The 13,812-nt window shown below is 42.0% G+C and overlaps 1 protein-coding gene, 1 non-coding gene and 1 pseudogene across 2 annotated transcripts in view; all 3 read left to right on the forward strand.

The window, feature by feature from the left end:
• STAB2 (stabilin 2) overlaps window positions 1–13,812 on the forward strand; it is a 166,431-nt gene that overhangs the window by 49,740 nt on the left and 102,879 nt on the right. Inside the window, exons 22-25 of the mRNA XM_069099363.1 lie at window positions 646–757; window positions 4,102–4,282; window positions 10,029–10,122; window positions 10,543–10,701. Of these exons, the coding sequence (XP_068955464.1) occupies window positions 646–757; window positions 4,102–4,282; window positions 10,029–10,122; window positions 10,543–10,701 (546 nt within the window). The remainder of the gene's footprint in view (window positions 1–645; window positions 758–4,101; window positions 4,283–10,028; window positions 10,123–10,542; window positions 10,702–13,812) is intronic.
• LOC138169868 (U6 spliceosomal RNA) lies at window positions 5,911–6,018 on the forward strand. The gene has a single exon (XR_011170484.1). It is a non-coding gene; the product is annotated as a U6 spliceosomal RNA (small nuclear RNA).
• LOC138169798 (large ribosomal subunit protein eL29 pseudogene) lies at window positions 11,733–12,569 on the forward strand (annotated as a pseudogene).

Below are 13,812 nucleotides of genomic sequence, written 5' to 3' on the forward strand. Positions count from 1 at the left end.
AGAGCCAAGAAGAGAGCTACAGTTCCAACTTCTCTCTTGCCATCCCAACAAATTTTAAGTATTAGAAAGGAAAAAAGAGAAATAAATGCAAATATAGAAGCCAAAAAGTGAATTTTGGATATAATGCTAGAATTGAAGACAGGAAGATCTGAGTTCAAATCCAGCTTCTGAAACTTAGTAGCTGTTTGGGAAAAACCACTTAACGTCTGTGAGCTCCATCCCTTCATTTGTAAAACGAGAGGGTCAAAGCAGGTGATCTTCATGGTCTCTTCCAACTCTAAATCTATGACCCCCATGACCTCCCTAGGCCTATCTACAAAATGAGAGGGTTAAACTAGATGGCCTTCAGGATTCCTTTTATCTTTTGTCCTACAGTCCCATGGCCCATTTGAAGACAAAAGCAATTTATAGCTTCTAGGTTCTTCTTGTGTCCCCTAAATATTTCCCCCATGACAGAGACACTCAACAAGTAATCAATGTAACTTCCTTTTTCTTGAGATCCATTATCATCTAGAAATAGTAGCCCATGGTCTGACCAAACAAAACAAAATCTAGATAGACAAAGCTAAGTCAATAAGTCAAATTGCCTAGGGAATATTTCCCTGAGTCACATTGACTTACACAAAAAGCCTGTTCTTCTTACAGTGTGCTGATGGACTCAGTGGCAATGGGACTTGCATTTGTGATGATGCATTCCAAGGCTCTCACTGTCAATTCTGCTCTGATCCCAGGAAATACGGACCCCAGTGTGAAAAAAGTAAGTTATCCTTTAGCTTAGGGACCTCTTCATTATCTTTATAAGACTTGATGCCATGCCATTTATGGCCTCAATGAGGACATGTTTGAGTGGAGCATTAGCTCACCATTGTCCAAAAATCCTTATTAACATGCCTTTAGCTAGGAGCCATGCAATGTTGGGCAGATGTCAGTTCTGATTCCTACCTCAAATAATTACTAGCTATGTGACCCTAGGAAAATCACTTAACCACAGCTAGGATTGGAACAAGTATCTTTACCAAAAACAAAAAACAAACTCCAAGTGGGTTCACAAAGAGTCAGACATCACTGAAATGACTAAATGACAAATATATTTATATGCATATGTTTATACATATACATACACATATGTACTGTAATACCCAAAGAAAGGCAACTTCCCAAGGTTCAAAATACCAGCATAGGTGCTCTCCATTTTATTCAGTGACAAACCAAGAACAGAGAAGGTCAAAACATGACATCATTCAAAATACAGCATTTACTAAGTGTGATTAAATAATCTCCAAGTACTACCCCACCCCAGGACCTTCCAATCATTCAATCAATTACAAAGTCCAGGTTCTAAATACTACTTTACCCCTAGGCTGTACCTTCATTTAGTCCACCACAAAGCCCCTCTTCTCAAATGGAGATTAGTTTCCAAACATAAGTAAAGTACATTCACTTGTTCAACCATAGAACACAAAAAGGTCAAAAGTTCCCCACCCCTGGATCACAATTGAATCTACCCCAGAGTTACATCAAGTTTAAGCACAGCACTTAATACCCAAATGGAGCTCTTTTCTTCATCTTGACACGAGGCAAGTTCTCAGCAATCTTAGTTCCTGGGGAGACAAGGCTTAGCAAGGCCACAAGATACATCACCAGTCCCTTCATTAATTCATCCTCTGTCTGTAGAACAGTCCTAGAACCCCTGAAAACATTAGCAAAACCCTCTCCCAGGATTTCTGTAAACATACAACGAGAAAATCCTTCTTCAGGGCTTCTGAACCAACAGAAAGGTTCCCAGACCCCTGCAACAACAGCACTGTCCTTCACCAGTGGACAGTATTCACTCTGTCTGCAGGACAGTCTCCAGACCCCTGCAACAACAGCACTCTCCTTCACCAGTGGACAGTATTCACTCTCTGTCTGCAGGACAGTCTCAGGGCTTCTTAACCAAAAGCCAGGTTCCAGGACTTCTTCAACAACAGGACTGTCTTTCACCAGTGGACAAATCTGGCAAAACAACATCAAAACAGACAAAGTACCAGCAAAACAGCCATGTCTCCTCAGTCCTTGGCAGCTCAGGGGGCAGGTCTCAAAAGTCCAGGGCAATTCAATCCTCTCAGTCTCTCTCTCTGCCTCCACGAGGTGCTGCTTCCAAAAAAAAGTTCTTCTGCCTCTCTCTTGTCTCTCCAAATCTACGTCACCAGCTCCTCCCAGTTCAGGACTTTCTTTTCACATCAACAAGTCCATCCCACAGGTGGGATTAACAAACTCTGGGTTTTAACACAATCAGTTTGAAAACCAAGCCAATACAGGGGAATCTTTAAATGCCATTACTATCACAACATATTGGCCTCAGATCCATATTTGAATCTTGTTCCTTTCCAATGAATTTTTACTTTTTTTTTAAAGCAATCAGGGTTAAGTTACTTGCTCAAGGTTACACGGCCAGTTATTTCTGGGTGTGGTGCTAAATATCTGAGCCTGGATTTGGACCCAGGTCATCCCGACACTGGAGCCAGTGCTCTTACTTGCTGAGCCACCTGGCCGCCCCTTGAATTTTTACTTTTTCAAAGATTTGTAAACCCCTCTTTAAAAATCTAGTCACGGGATTTGGTTGCTCCTACCAGATGCCATCTTCTCTTTCCCCTGACAGTGGTCTCAAGACCTGGAATGTTGTCCCTCCTCATCTCCACCACTTGGAACCCCTGCCTCCCTTCAAGAGTTAGCTTAGGTACCATCTCCTACAAAAAAGACTTTCCTAGTTCCTCCAGGCATGAGTGCCCTCCCCCCCAAAATTTGTTTTGTATATATTTCTGTTAACTTATGTTTGTGTTCATCTTTGTGTGTTGTTTTCCCCTAGCTCCTGGAGGACAAGGATTGTTTGGGTTTTTTTTTCCAGTCTTTGTATCCCCAGCTCCTAAAGACATTACATTTATTCAACTTGACCCCAGAGGGCAAAACAAAGGGGGGGGGGGAGTGAAAGTTGCAAATAGATAAATTTGGGCTTCCTGTTAGGAAAAAAAAGTTCCTAAAACAATGAAAGTTGTCTCAAAGTAGGATAGGCCACTGAGGAGGGGGGGATAGGTTCCTTTTCACTTGAGGTCACCTGAAAGTTGGATGACCATTCATTAAGTCTGTTGTAGACTCTTTTTTTTTCAATTCAAATTATACTAAATGACCACTGAGGTCCCTTACACTCAGAAATCCTGGGATGTAGTCCAACTCTCTCATTTTGTAGATGAGGAAACTGAGGCACAGATATCTGACCAAAGTTACCCAGCTAGGATCAGAGCTGAGATTCAGACCCTTGTCCTCTGGTTTCCTGATCCAAAGCTCTTTCCATTATATATACCATATTGCTTCTTATCCTTCTGGGCATCTTTCATAGGATCAAATATCCACTACCCACCCACCCCTACAAAATTAGCCATACATCCAACTTTTTCCCTTATATGGCAGGAAAATATGCCATGTACTAAGCAATGAGTAAAACAAAGAAAACTAGCCTGGGAATTGCAGATTTTGCATGCCTCCTCCATATTGGCAAACAAGTAAACAATGTGATGGTGCTGAAGTAGGCATATGTTTTCAGACATGGCCAATATATAGATTTGCTTTGCTTTGACTGTGGACAGATTAAGTCATCTGTTATCTTAATTAAGTTATTTGTTTCAAGTGTGGTAGAAAGAGCATGGAGAAAGAGGTGTCATAGGAAATCAACAATGTTTTAAAACAGAGGAGAGCCTCAGATAATCCTGGCATGGCTCCAAAATAAGATCTTCAATTCCATTCATTGCTGGGATTTAACATACTGATGTTGTAAGCTTCTTTATAGGAACTTTAAATGATTTTATGAGAGGAAGGAGGGAAGAAAAGGAAGGTAGAACATAAGTATTCCCTACCTAACCAGAGTAGGCTACCAATCTGTTCACTTGCTTTTGAATAAACCTGTACTATGTTTATTGATGAAAAGAATCACTCTGGGTCATCCTCATGTCTCACTCATCCCAGTGGGTAGGTTGTGCAAAGAATAGAGTAGTTGTCTTCTATGATACTGGACCCAGAGTTTAGAATGTACTGCCAAAACTGAGCCCCAATGTCTTTGTCTTCTAGAATGTTTGTGTGTTCATGGGAAGTGTGATAATAGAATAGACAGTGATGGAGCCTGCCTTCCTGGAACCTGTAAGGATGGATCAGCTGGAAAGTTCTGTGACAAGCAGACCACAGCATGTGGCCCCTACGTCCAATTCTGTCATACCCATGCAAACTGTGAATACAGCAGCAGAGTTGCCAGGTAAGATAGCTATCTTTTAACAGTCAAGGATGGACCCATCACCTCAAGTAACTTCTCATAGAGTTTGGAGCTGGCAGGGACCTTGGAAATCATCTAGGATAGGTCTCTCATTTTGTGGATGAGGAACCTGAGGCTCAGTGAAGAAAGGTGATTTGCCCTTAAAAATGAATAAAATGGGGGCGGCCAGGTAGCACAGCAAGTAAGAGCACCGGCTCCAGTGTTGTAGACAGACCTGGAGATCGAATCCCGGGCTCCGACACTTAGCACCCACCCAGAAACACCTGGCCGTGTAACCTTGAGCAAGTTATTTAACCCCAATTGCTTAGGGGCGGCCAGGTGGCTCAGCGAGTAAGAGCACCAACCTGGAGATCGAATCCCGGGCTCAGACACTCAGCACCACACCCAGAAATAACTGGCCGTGTAACCTTGAGCAAGTTACTTAACCCCGATTGCTTAAAAATAAAAGAATAAAAAAAAAATGAATAAAATGAGGCCCAGAAAGGAGAGGCGATTTATTTTACATCATCACAAAGGATTTAATACCTGAGACAACTAGATGAAGAGAGTGCTGGACTTGGCATCAGGACAAATTGAGTCCAAATCCTGCCTCAGATACTTCCTAGGTGTGTGACCCTGAACAGGTTATTCAACCTCTCTCAAGCTTAGTTTCCTCATCTGTAAAATGGGAATAATAACACCACCTACTTCACAAGATTGTTGTGAGTATCAAATAAGATCATGTAGTGAATGCTGTTTGCAGACATTAAAAAGCTATATAAACATTAGGTAGTATCTATTAGTAATAAAAGTTAATAAATTGACATTTTGTTCATTGATCTATAATCTTATACATTAGTATAATATGCTCTCACTTGTAGCTCCAAAAAGGTGTAGCATGTACAGGAAACATACCCTGGTAAAAACTCTCTGGGAAAGTGGGCTAAACCAGGTTGAGGGTAAACAAGATGCCTTGAAGCTGTCAGTGAGTTAGGGGGTGTCAGCCCCAAAGCAGGTGAAAACTTCCCCTGGTGGAAAGGGTGGATGAAAACAATTTGTTTCAACAACCATGAAAGCAGCAGAAGCAGGTGCTGTGAAGCACTTAGGGCTTGGTCACCAAGGTCATCCACTGCATCCCAGGCCATCGCCAGGCATCCTGACTTTTGTCCTGCCACTGGACTTTGATGGAGCTAGGAGAGAGTAAGGCTAATGATTTTTTGCAGCTCTGCCTCACTTAAATCCAGTTCACAAACAAGTCCAGACATCACCCCCAAAAGGCCCGGTTCATACCCCTCTCTGATAACATCTTTTCTATTTCTGCATGCCTCCCCATTAGTAATACAACACATCCTCCTAATACCCACTATGTGCTTCTTTGTTGCCCTTTGGAGAATCTCCAGTTTTAATCCTTCAGAAATTATAGTATTCCATGACTCCCAGCTACAAGAAATCTTTAGGAAAATGATGATTTTTTTATTTTTTGCTTTTTGGAGGGAGGAAGGTAGGGCAATTGGGGTTAAGTGACTTGCCCAAGGTTACACAGCTAGTAAATGTTAAAAGTCTGAGGTCATTTTGAACTCAGGTCCTCCTGACTAGCTGCCCCAATGATGACTTTTTTTAAGTCCCTTTGTATGCTCATTTCGACAGCACATGTACTAAAATTGGAATGATACAGAGAATGTTAGCATAGCTACCTGCACAAGGATGACATACAAATTTGTGAAACATTCTATATTTTTAAAAGAATTAAATTAAATTAAAATAAAGGTCTCTTTGTTTCATGGAGAAGCTGGGAATCATTTAAAAAACATCGTGTACTTTCCTTAAAACAGTCCATCCTTGGGGCAGCCAGGTAGCACAGCAAGTAAGAGCACCAGCTCCAGTGTTGTAGAAGACCTGGAGATCGAATCCCGGGCTCCGACACTTAGCACCCACCCAGAAACACCTGGCCGTGTAACCTTGTGCAAGTTACTTAACCCCAATTGCTTAGGGGTGGCCAGGTGGCTCAGCGAGTAGGAGTACCGGCTCCAGTGTTGGGACGACCTGGAGATCGAATCCCAGGCTCAGACACTCAGCACCACACCCAGAAATAACTGGCCGTGTAACCTTGAGCAAGTTACTTAACCCTGATTGCTAAAAAAATAAAACAGTCCATCCTGCTCTTTTCCTTCTGTCCAATTCTGGGCCAGGGTCATAATCTATTTTCAGTGTCTGTCCAATATTTATGCACTAACTTGCCATCTCTATATGTTATCAATCCAACTATACACCATGGTCTGGACAATAAGCATCCTTTATCCACTTGGTTTTTCCCATGTGGATTGTTAAGTGGAACTCTTTTAAATATTTGTGGATCTAATTTAGGAGGCTTTGCAATATTCCAGGACATGATGAGATCAACATGTCATCAGCAAACAGGAGCCTTTAGGGGCTCCCCCCTACTATAGCAGATCCCTCTTCCATTTGGACTCTGTGCCAGATAACTTCCACAACAGGGGCTACAACAGCCAACTTGAACTTGTGAGCATTTACACCTAAGTAATCGACAAATGATGCAAGTCAGAGCTCAAGTTATTGTTCTGTTGATTATCTAAACTTAAGAAAGTGAGGGAGAAAATGTTAATAATGTGGATTAAATTTAAAAGTGTGCCCTGCCTACCTTTTTTTTAGAAAGTCAGTTGTTAAACATTTGCCAGCCTTCTACTGCTAACAAACCCTGAAGAACATGTATTTTTCCATTTTGTGCCTCATAATCACCATCAAACAAAACCATCTCAGTTGTTAGATGTCAAAGGGAACCTTGCATGATTCTAATACATACCCAGGAGACTCCCAACTGAAGGAAAACCTTTCAGGAAGAGATTATTTTACTATAACAAAAACAAATGCTTTATTAACCAACAAGCACAAATGGGATGGATTTCTGAATTCTTTATACCTTTTAATTAATTAATTCCTCTTAATTTATTTAATTTATGATTTAAATTTAATTTCTACCTTTTATTGGTTAATTGACTATAGAACTCTACTTCCAAGTCTATCTTTTGCCCACCTTAAAACCTCCCTTTATCAAGAATGTTTTCAATGCATACACACACACACACACACACACACACACACATATATATATATATATTTCTCATAAAGATTTTATTGAGATGAGAATGTAGGCATGTGGATTGGTAGTTGTTTATATATTTCTTGATCATCCTTTTTGCTGAGAAGACCCCCCCCCCATCTTCCTTTGGCTTGTAATTATAAAACCTCTTTTCTCCCCCACCCCTCAAAGAGAAGGAAGTGTGTTGTTGTTTACTTCAGTCTTTTGTATTCTTGAAGCCTTTGATAAGAGAACACAAGTTCCAACAAGCTGAAAAAGCTGAGGACTGGCCTGGCTAAATTAGGAAAGATTTGTCATTCTGTTGAAGAAGGATAGCCATCTGCCTTGAGGGAAATATTATCCTAACTCTAACTCTTTGAATGTATTTTCCAGGACAGAAGAGAAAGGATTCCTTCCTTGATTTTCCCTGGGGCCCAAAGATACCTATTTTAAATTTGTATCTGATACTTCTCTTCCTTTTAAATTGGTTTACATCAGTCAGGGGTTTTCGCTTTCTCTTAAGGATAGCCCACAAGAGAGAATGTTTACATACCAGTATCCGTGTCTAATAAGCCCCTGACCCTGATCCTATAAGTAGTTAAGGTTAATAAACAGGGCGCCCCAAAAGTCTTCATGTATCTTAAGACTATGCCAGTACTTTAGGGACTCCCTGTGTAAGACTGCTGACTAGAGAGCCAAACCTTGGACTTTGCTCTGGAATCAGACAGAACCGATAGAGTATGAGAGCAATACTCTCCTTAATCACAAATTCCTTCCAGAAAAAATGGGAGCTGGTTGATCTTTGTAAAAGATTTTGATACAAATACCCTCTCTTGCTGTCCTTCCTTTAGTGGGGTAATTTTGTCCCTGGCCCAGCACTGAGGAGGTCATTGTCATCCTTCAGCAAGAATGTACATGTCAGGGCAGGGGCCATCCCCAGTTATCCTGATCTATATCTTGCCACTGGACCCATTAGGCTTCTGAATAGAAAGTGAGGCTGGTGACCTTACACAGCCCTCCCTCACTTAAATCCAATTCACTTGCAAATCATGGCATCATCTTTCTAGTGTCATGGTCCTCTTTGAGAATAAAGAATGAAACAACAATATTTTCTTAATCATCCTTTTTGCTGAAGATCAGGGAGAGAGATAATCATGACAAACTCATTTCAAGTCCTTGGCACCCTCCTTTCCTTCAACTATATTAAGAATCCTTGGTTTTGGGGCAGCTAGGTGGAGAGTGAATAGAGCACTGGCCCTGGAGTCAGGAGGACCTGAGTTCAAATCCAACCTCAGACACTTAACACAAAAACTAGCCATGTGACCTTGGGCAAGTCACTTAACCCCAACTGCCTTCCAAAAAAAAAGAACCAATGCTAACTGTCCTCATAATTGCATCACCTCCAACACCAATCTTCTCTCTACTTGACCCAATCCAGCTGCTCTTCCTATCCTTTCCTCTCCTTTCTTCCATTTTCATGTAGTGCATTTCAGTCTATGATATCATAGTCCAAATGGGATGGATTCATTGTCTTTGATTGTGAAAAGGTTTTGTTGCATTTTATTTTTATTTTTTCACAAATCTTTTCCATTTTTTGTATGTTTGTTATCCTCTTTATATTTTTATCATTAAACATCCTCAGAATGATTTTGGTTAGTTGGATCTTTTGCCAAAATATCTTTAAACCATTTTTTCCTAACTTTTTTTTTTTGCTTTTTGGAGAGGGGAATGCAGGGTAATTGAGATTAAGTGACTTGCCCAAGGTCACATGGCTAGTAAGTGTTAAGTATCTGAGGTCGGATTTGAACTCAGATGCTCCTGACTCCAGGGCCAATGCTCTATTCAACTGCACCACCTAGCTACCTACCCCTAATCCTCACTATTTTGTGAGGCAATGTGGCTCATAATTTCCCACTATCCTCTTTTGTGAGATTTTACAAATGAGTGTATTCTTAACAAGCATTGCCATTGATACAGTCTCTTAGAGAACAGGAAATAAAGGTTCTCCTACTGCCTCTCCAAATTTTCAAGCTCTTAAGAAACTCTTGTTTTCTGTAGCCACTAAAGCCTTATTGAGCAAATTAGACCTGGGTTGAATGGGTCACCATATCCCTCCTTTTTACTATGAAATGTATTAAAAATGCTTCCTGGAGAGAATTCCTCTTTCAATAAGTGTCCAATTCAAGGAAGGTAGTTGTCCCATTGTACCCTGCCTTGGTCAGACTGTCCCTCCAGTCTTTTGTTCCATTCTAGCTATCCCATTTGGGGGGGGGAGGTATCTAAAGGCTGGATTATGTATTGAGAAAGATTAGCAGAATAGCAAAGGGTCTAGGAACTATGTTGTGTGAAAATTAGAACCCTGATTGTGTTTTTTTAAAGAGATGACTTGGGGAAAGGATAATATTTTGTGTATTTCAAGAGCTAACATATTGGAATGGGAGTAGACAATAATCACTGGTGGAAGGAGAAGGGATCAAGTTCAACTCACTATAAGTAAAAACTTTCATAGAAATACCCCCAAATGCAACAAGATTCTTCCAAAGAAGGCATTTCACAATTGGAGGTGTTCCAGCCTAACTAACCCATATTGTGTCATATGACTACCAAGGACTCTCCTCTGATTCCATATCTGAGCACAATCCTGTTTTTCAGCTGTGTCTGCAAACAAGGATATGAGGGTGATGGGACCATTTGTACAGAAGTAGACCCTTGTGCAGGAATCATCCCAGGAGGCTGCAGCAGCAATGTGAGAATTTGGCTTTATCCCACATGTGGCTTGGAAGTTATAAGGGGTGGGACAGAGAAGAGAGCAAGGTTGGATTTACCAGTCTCGGGTTTAACTTTTTGTTTGTTTGCTTTTTAGTCACGTGAGCATAATGATAGAGGGGAAATATTGCATTGTGGATATAGCCCAACCTTAGAACCAGGAAGACTTGATTTAAAGTCCTTCCCATGACATTTACTGTCCGCATGACCCTGGGAGTCATAACCCCTCAATGTCCCAGACAGACATCTCTCTTTGGCTCTAAGTTACCAACCTGTGTTGGTAGAGAGAGTTTCCTTACCTAGAATTCCCTATGCCAGTGACATCATGGGTCCTGTCTCTATCCCTATAACCATGCCAAAGGTTCTAGTGGGCTTTGTCTTGTCTTGTTCAATTCCATAGGCAGACTGTGTTAAAACTGGCACAGGAACCCACATGTGTGTCTGCCAACCTGGATGGACTGGGGATGGAAGAGACTGCACAGCAATTAACAACTGCCTGCTCCCCAACTTTGGAGGTTGTCACGATAATGCAACCTGCCTGTATGTAGGTCCTGGCCAGGTAAGTGATGGTCAGGCGTCAGACAAGAAGCAGGCTTAGACATGGTACCATTTTCTAAAATAGGACTGAATGTGCTTTAGTTATGGGCAGACAGGTGGTGCCATATTGAGAATGCCAGGTCTAGAGTCAGGAAGAAGGCTCATCTTCCTGAGTTCAAATCTGGCTTCAGACACTTACCCACTATGTGACCCTGGACAAGTCACTTTCCTCTTGCCTGCCTCTATTTCCTTAACTGTAAAATGGGGGAAATGATAGTACCTACCTGACAGGGTTGTTGTAATGATCAAATAATATTAGCTATGTGACCCTGGCAAGTCACTTCAACCCCTCTTGACCTCAGTTTCCTTATCTGTAAATATCTGCCAGGATTGCCCCTACCTCCCAGGGTTGTTGCAATGTTCTGAGTTAATATGTAAAATGCTTTGTAAACCTTTAAGCACTACATAAGTACTAGCTGCTATTATTGTTATCATTAACAGGGCAGGGTAATAGAAGCCTTGCCCCAGGGCACTGGCAGTACTTGGAAGTCCTTCAGCATGGCAGAAACAACATAATTTAGCATCTATTTAACATGAATAATTAGTTAAAACAGGAAGATGGTGGGCAGGGCAAACGTGAGCTCCTCCACCCCCACAACCTTGTACAAAGATCCTTGGGACGCCATCTCCCCACAGTGGAGGATGCCCATTCCCCTACCAGCTGAGAACACCATGCTGATCATTGGACCATTTGCCCCAAGTACAGAAAACTCCTATCGATGACTCTTAGTAGAGCAGCATTTGGACTTGGAGTCAAAAGATGGGAATCAAAGCCCTTACTGCCACTTCTGCAAGAATGAGAAGGTCATTTAATTACTCTGAACCTTGGGTTGTTTTTTTTTTTTAATCTTTAAACCCTGGTGGTCTAAGTAGATGACCTTAAGGGCTAAGGACTCTCTTGTGCTATGGAACTCCACGATATCTCCAGAAAAGGAAATGGGTATTTGCTGCTAACACCAAATAGCCAGGGGACAAAGGTCTTTAGAAAGAGCACCTGGCCTCTCTCCCTTTGGCCTCTTTCCGTCGGTGGAGTGCCTGTTAGCGCAGGCTGCGGTGTAAAGATGGCTAAATCTAAGAACCATACCACTCACAACCAATCACGAAAATGGCACAGAAATGGCATCAAGAAACCTAGGTCACAGAGATAGGAGTCTCTGAAAGGGGTTGACCCCAAGTTTCTGAGAAACATGCGCTTTGCCAAGAAACACAATAAGAAGGGGCTGAAGAAGATGCAGGCCAACAACGCCAAAGCCATCAAGGCCCGAGCAGAGGCCATCAAGGCCCTGAGCACCAAGGCCTCCAAAGCCAAGCTCCTCAGGCACAAGATCCCCAAGGCCAGCGCCCGGCATGCTGGCCACAAGATGGCTACCAAGCGTCCAGGTCCTAGGATCGGCATCAAACGTCCAGGCTCCAGGATCACAAAGCCTGACTCTAAGGTTGCCAGAACCACTGACCCCAAGTCTATCAAGCCCATTGACCCCAAGGCTACCGAGCCCACTGACCCCAAGGCTGCCAAGTCTGCCGCCAAGGTCAGTAAGTCAGATCCCAAGGCTACCAAATCTGGCCCCAAGGCAACCAAATCTGATGCTGAGGCCACCAACTCTGACCCCAAGGTCACCAAATCTGATTCCAAGGCTGCCAAGTCCAATCCCAAGGCAGCCAAGTCTGATTCTAAGGCTGCTAAACCTGCCAAGTCCAAACCCAAAGATGCTGGGGCTAAAGCTGCTGGTCCCAAGCCTTCAAAATAGATGCTTCAGAACAGAAGGACTTGTTTAAAGCTAAAACTCCCTTTTTTCCCAGCCAGGGTATGATTATTCACTATTTTGTACAAATAAAGAAAATGGTGAGTCATAAAAAAAAAAAAGAAAGAGCACCTGGTAGGAAGAGACCAATTTGTCTGAAATCAGCCCTGCTTCCCAAGCCCCCAGTACTAAGGAGCCATAATGGAAAGAGCACTGGCCTTGGAGTCTGAAAAAACTCAATTCAAATTCTGCTTCTGACAATTAGTAGCTGTGTGACCTTGGACAAGTCACTTAACATGGCTCCACCTCAGCATCTTCATCTTCAAAATGAAGGTTAAAAATAACTACGATAATAATCATTGTAACTGATGTTTCTATAGGATTGTAAGGTTTGCAAAGTATTTTAAATACATTATCTCATTTAACCTTGAAATAACTTTGTGAGGGAAGTAAGGAGCGTGGGATGGTAGATAATACTCTATCTCACGACTCCTTGTCTTTGTATTGGACATCCCCTCTGCCTGGAATGCTCTCCCTCCTCATCTCCACCTCTTGACCTCCCTGGATCCCTTTAAGATCAGCCAAGATTCTATCCTCTGCAGGAGCCCCTTCCCCAACACCTCCCTCAGTCCCTCTGAGGTTACCTTCCATTACCCTGACTATACCACATATCTTATATGTACATAGTAATTTGAAGGTTGGCAGCCCCATTAGAATGGGAGCTCCACGAGAGGAGGAACCATGCTTTGTTTCGGTTTTTTACCTCTCGTTGTATCCCCAGACCTTAGCCCAGTGCCTGGCACATAGAGTTTGATAGATTCTCATTGATTGATGGATAGAGTACTGAACTGGGAGGAAGGAGGACCTGTGATAGAATCCCAATTCTGACGCTTGTTAACTGTGTGACCCTGGAAAAGTCATTGAATTTCTCTGAGCCTCAGATTCACCATCTGTAAATTGGGGACAATAGATTGTACAAGTATAGCCTATATCAGATTGTATGCCATCTTCATGAGGGAGGAGGGGAGAGAAGAAGAAAAATTTGGAACTCAAAATCTTATAAAAGTGAATGTTGAAAACTAAAAATAAATTTTTAAAATAGGGATAATAAAATCTTCAGTATCAACCCCGCAGGCTTGTTTCAAGGTTCAAATGAGATAAGGCAGGTAAGAGACTTTGGAAAGCCATAAGCACTATGTGATTGTCAACTATTATTCTATATGTTGGTGAAGGTCACTATATCCAATTGTGACCATGAAATTGTGGCATTTTTATTGTGCTTTTTTAAAAGTCCAAAGAAATTGACGGTTTAAATAACTACTCTCGTGCCT

Source organism: Petaurus breviceps, unplaced genomic scaffold (genome assembly GCF_028583685.1).
Source record: "Petaurus breviceps papuanus isolate PSGF00001 unplaced genomic scaffold, PetGlider_PUasm1.0 379, whole genome shotgun sequence".
Classification (NCBI taxonomy): Eukaryota; Metazoa; Chordata; class Mammalia; order Diprotodontia; family Petauridae; genus Petaurus; species Petaurus breviceps.